We start from the raw sequence: 5000 nt of genomic DNA, 5'->3' as shown, positions 1-5000 counted from the left end.
CTCAAGAAATCGAGCAAAAATGTCCCAGAAATAATCTCCCGGGAGCGATTGTTCTCTTTCCCCTTCTGATCATATCACCATATATCCGTCTTCCTCCATTCCATTATTCGTCTCGTCCCGCAGATAAAAATGACCTCCTCGTCTTGATTAATCCACACCCCTTCGTTTCTCCCTTTATGAGCTCTCTCCTGACATTATCTCCACCCTTCGTTTTTAATCATTCTTATTCTTTCTGCCTTTCTCCTGGGGTCGGACGCGGACGGAATGGCAAATGGACTGTCGCGACAGATCGAGGAGGAAAGAGACGGTGGCTGATTTTATTAGCTTTTACACCATTAAGGGACAGAGGAGGAACCCACCATTGTCAAAAGGGAGGCAAAATGCACAATTTGCTAGAACAAGAACAGAGCCACTTTATAGGAAAGCGTGTTCTAATACATGTTCGCTACGTATCGCCTACATATCAGAGCCCACTCTACAATAAAGCGTGTCATATACTATCACTGCCAGAAGCATGATTATGGCTAACTTTAAGGTTAGATGGTTGCAATTTGGTATGTTTCATGATGGGAGGGTGGATGATCAACATACCAATTTGCAGCCCTCTAGCCTCAGCAGTTTTTAAGATCTGATGGCGGACAGATTAAAGTACCAGATGTACGGTTATGGCTAACTTTAGCCTTAAATAAGTTAAAACCACCGATGCTCGAGGGTTGCAATTTGGTATGTTTGATCATAGGAGGGTGGATGATCAACATACCAATTTGCAGCCCTCTAGCCTTAGCAATCTTTAAGATCTGAGGGCGGACACACAGAGCAGGTGCAACAGCTTCTTTTGAAGACGACTAAAAATGGACAATATGCATAGGAGAAATATTGAATTGCGCCATCGTCTTGAGCAACGAAACGGTAAGGTAAAATACGCAAATTACAACGGAAATGTGTAAATAACTGTTAGTTACTCAACGAAATGGTGTGTAAATACCGTAATACTCAACGAAATGGTGTGTAAATACTGTATTACTCAACAAGTCTCTTCGACTATAAGAGTACCTCCCATGAACGAAGGTGATTAATCCTGTCCCTGGCAAAAAAAAAAAATAAAATAAATAAATAAAAAATAAAAAGAAATTGACTTGCCTTGAAGCACGGAAAGGATAAAAAAAGACTCCGCCAAGATACCAGGAAATTCTTGATAGCGTGCTACGCAGGAAATCCAATATTGGCAGGGGCATTTTTCATCGTAATATGTTGGTGATTACAGTCAGTCATTTTTTTCGTTGGCACATCTGGTATTATTACAGGATACGAATGTTCGAAGCTGCCAGGAGCCTATAATCAACCCCCATACTGGAGGAGGTGGATCTTTTGGTACTTCAAACTTAATGGGTTGCGAATAACTCTGGTTTTTTTTTTTTTTTTAGTTTTTTTTTAGTTTTCTGTAAAGCAGTGGGATTTAACCTGGGGGACGCGGGCCCCTAGGGGGACGTCAGCAATTTCCAGGGGAGGCGCGAGCCCTAGGGAAAATGAATAAAAAAAATATTCTGTGATTATATTCGTTATTCTGTTAACAAGAGTGAGAAACTCAAATTCAGAAGTTTGTGAAAAAATGCAAAAGTATCGCTTCACATAACGTTAATTTCCTAGAGTCTATACTACTCTAGTTAGGCTCGTTGGGCTGACTATGTTTTGTAATTATTGACCTCCCACCCTATCCTTCGAAACCCCTTCTCTTTTTCTCTTTTTTTATATTCCTTTATATCTGGGAGGGATTTTACTCATAGATGCAAGGGGGTGGGGGGAGGCGTGAAAGAAAGGACCAACTCTTAGAGGGGGCGTGGTCATAAAAAAGGTTAAGAACCATTGCTGTGAAAGAATACTATTGGTGAAACAACGCTCTATTTGACCGTAGATTTCATCACGTTTTTATTGAAGTTAGGAATATGATGTTTACAACTTATACGCTTGAAGGGGAAATCTCGCTCGCGTTCCGGAATAAGACGGGATTCGGATCACGCTTTGTTCACCCACACGTTAATCAACGTAGGGTAATGTAGCGCATTCAATTAACACTAGAACGGCCAAGCAGTCATTTTGACTGCTTTTGGAAATTGAAATGATTAGCATGGCTTAACTACCATCGTTATTCAGTTGATGCTGCATGACTTTTGCTAACTTAGTGAGTGGTTCATTATGGTGAAATAATTTAGTTAATTTCCATATAACTTTTTACAGTACAGCCCCCACTACTACAAACGGCCAAGCAGTCATTTTGACTGCCCTGACTACAAGCTTCAACCGTGTCTAGTGACCAAACCTGTATAAGACGCGTAGGGAAAGACATGTTCAGTTCCATCGCAACATACACTTCTTAGCTTGATTAGTATGCGTTTAGCTCTCCCACTATCAATATGTCTCGTAGGAAGTTGGATGATTATGAAATATTAGAAGAGTTATTGAAGGATTCAGATTATGTTGAGGAAAGTAAATCTCTGATGAAGATGAGTACATTGTACAAGAAGAGGAATAAAGTTCTGATGATGAAGTCAGCCAATCTGAGGGTGATGAGATCGGAAGTGTAACATCAAATTTAGGTTAGTATCGTATTCTCTCTTTCTCTCTCTCTCTCTCTCTGTTTCATGTCCTTTGTAATATATATATATATATATATATATATATATATATATATATATATATATAATATATATATAATATCTTTTCCATAGGAGCTTTACCATTATCTATTATTATTGTTTTTGCTATTATTGTTGTTGTTGTTATTACTGTTGTTATTATCATTATTATTATCATTTTTTTTTTTATATTTGTTGTTGAAATATTAGCCAGCCTACTGTGTATTTTTTTCTTTTTCCTGAATTCATTATCCTCTCATTTTACAGAGGAACTCCCTTCTCAAGAAGAGGATTTATCATCAAACACGATTAGAGCTAAATGTGGTACGGTGTGGAAAAGTAATATCTCAAGCAGATAAAGATTGTGGAAGATTTTCTCAGCAAAACATACTGAGGGAAACTCCTGGTCCCACTTCTTTTGCAAAACGTCTTGTACAAAAAAGGAGCTACATGAGTGCCTTTTCGATACTTATAGATGATTTTATCATTGAACATATCAGGAAATGCACTGAAGCTCAAGGCAGAAGAGTCTTGAAAAACGATAATTACAAGTATCTCGTGAAGAAATTCTAGCAGTAATTGAATCATGTCTGCTCGTGGATATTGGGAAAGAATCAGCCAATTGATCATCTATGATCAAGAAAATGGGTCCACCCTTTTTAGGGATACAATGCCACGTCACAAATTCAAAGAGCTAATGCGGTTTATAGATTTGACTATAAGAACAATGAGGTCAGAAACGTTTACGTACAGATAAGTTTGCTTATATTTCTGAAGTGTGGGATAGATTCATTGAGAATTGCAAAGCTGCTTATAAGCCACATGAGAATATCACAATTGATGAACAACTTTTTCCTCAAAATGCCGATGTCCTTTTCTACAGTATATGGGAAATAAACCAGACAAATTTGGAATAAAGTTTTGGATTGCTGCTGATACAGAATCAAAGTATATGCTAAATGCTTTCCCTTACTTGGGAAAAGATGAATTTCGACCAGCAAATCAGCCCTTATCAACTCATGTTGTGCTAAGACTAATGGAACCTTATTCACTGGGAAAGGTAGAAATGTCACAACTGACAACTTCTTCGCATCGCTTCATTTGTAGCTGAACATCTGAAAGGCAAAAAAACACCAGCATTGTTGGCACAATGATAAAGCCCGTAGAGAAATTCCATCTCAAATGAAGTATGGAAAGGTCAACTGTATGATACACTTCTGCTGAAGAATAAGGATACGGACCTTGGCAATATACCAAAGTAAGAAAAAACAAGACAGTCTTTATACTCAGTTCACTTCATCGCACTGTTTCAATAGGAGATGGACAGAAGAAAAAAGCCAGAAACTGTTGTGTATTGCAATTCAATTCAAAATTTGGATTTAGTAGACGTACTTGACCAAATGGCACGTAATTATTCCAAAAGGTGCCCTTTCGAGACGTTGGCCTGTTCATGTAGTTTTACAATATTCTTGATCTTGCAAGTATCAACGCATGGATATTGTATTCAGAGGTCACAGGGGAAAAACTAAGCCGTCATGATTTTTAATCTTGGATTAGCAGAGGAATTGGAATACATATTCTTTGAAAAATCTAGAGTTGGCAGAAAGTGCCGAAGATTCTGATGAGATTTGGAAGAGGAGAAGTTAGAACACCCAAATAAGAAACGGAAGCAATGCCAAATCCGCCTGTGCAAAAACAACAAAACCGTGATGACCTGCAAAAAAATGTTGAGAATAGGTGTGGTGGGAAAATGCACTGCTGTAACTAAACAAATTGTATTTTGTAAAATTGTGCAAGAAGTGAGGATATAAATGTTATTCATCACAGAACCTAATATTCAATTCTGTCATATCAAAACAGCAAAAACATTTCCCCAAATCAATATGGATGTTTATTTTTATTACAAGTGTTTGGCTAATACCATGTAACACCTGAATTTACAATTTTCAGGATGTTTCCTATAATATATCTTTTATTTGTCTTTGAATTTTTATCACTTTTTGCTATTATTGTACATTTTCATTTAGAGGAAGAAATGAAGAACTTTATTTTTTTTTATGAAATGAAAATGAATCCTATAAAGGAAAGCACAATAAAGAAACAAACAACAAAAATGATTTTTTTTTATTTTCATTCCTATAGTTATCTAGAATGGAAAAACCTTTGTGTTAAACTATATATTTAAGCATAGCCTTAACATGTAATTCCTCCTTGATTTCAATGCAAATGGTATATTAACTAGCATAAAGTAGCAACAGAATTAATAAACTAATTTTATTGGGTAATTAGATAGTTTTCTATAAAAGCAGTCAAAATGACTGCTTGGCCGTTTAATGGTAGTGGCAGAAGACCTTGGCCTTTCAAGTG

General features: G+C 36.8%; 1 protein-coding gene across 1 annotated transcript in view; it reads left to right on the top strand.

Moving 5' to 3' along the window:
- LOC135214058 (receptor-type guanylate cyclase Gyc76C-like) overlaps nucleotides 1–2325 on the top strand; it is a 98646-nt gene extending 96321 nt beyond the window's left edge. Inside the window, exon 3 of the mRNA XM_064248171.1 lies at nucleotides 2236–2325. Coding sequence (XP_064104241.1) covers nucleotides 2236–2325 — 90 coding nt within the window. The remainder of the gene's footprint in view (nucleotides 1–2235) is intronic.
- Nucleotides 2326–5000: the final 2675 nt, after the last annotated feature.

Source organism: Macrobrachium nipponense, chromosome 45 (genome assembly GCF_015104395.2).
Source record: "Macrobrachium nipponense isolate FS-2020 chromosome 45, ASM1510439v2, whole genome shotgun sequence".
NCBI lineage: Eukaryota > Metazoa > Arthropoda > Malacostraca > Decapoda > Palaemonidae > Macrobrachium > Macrobrachium nipponense.
This window is presented reverse-complemented; position numbering and strand designations above follow the sequence as displayed.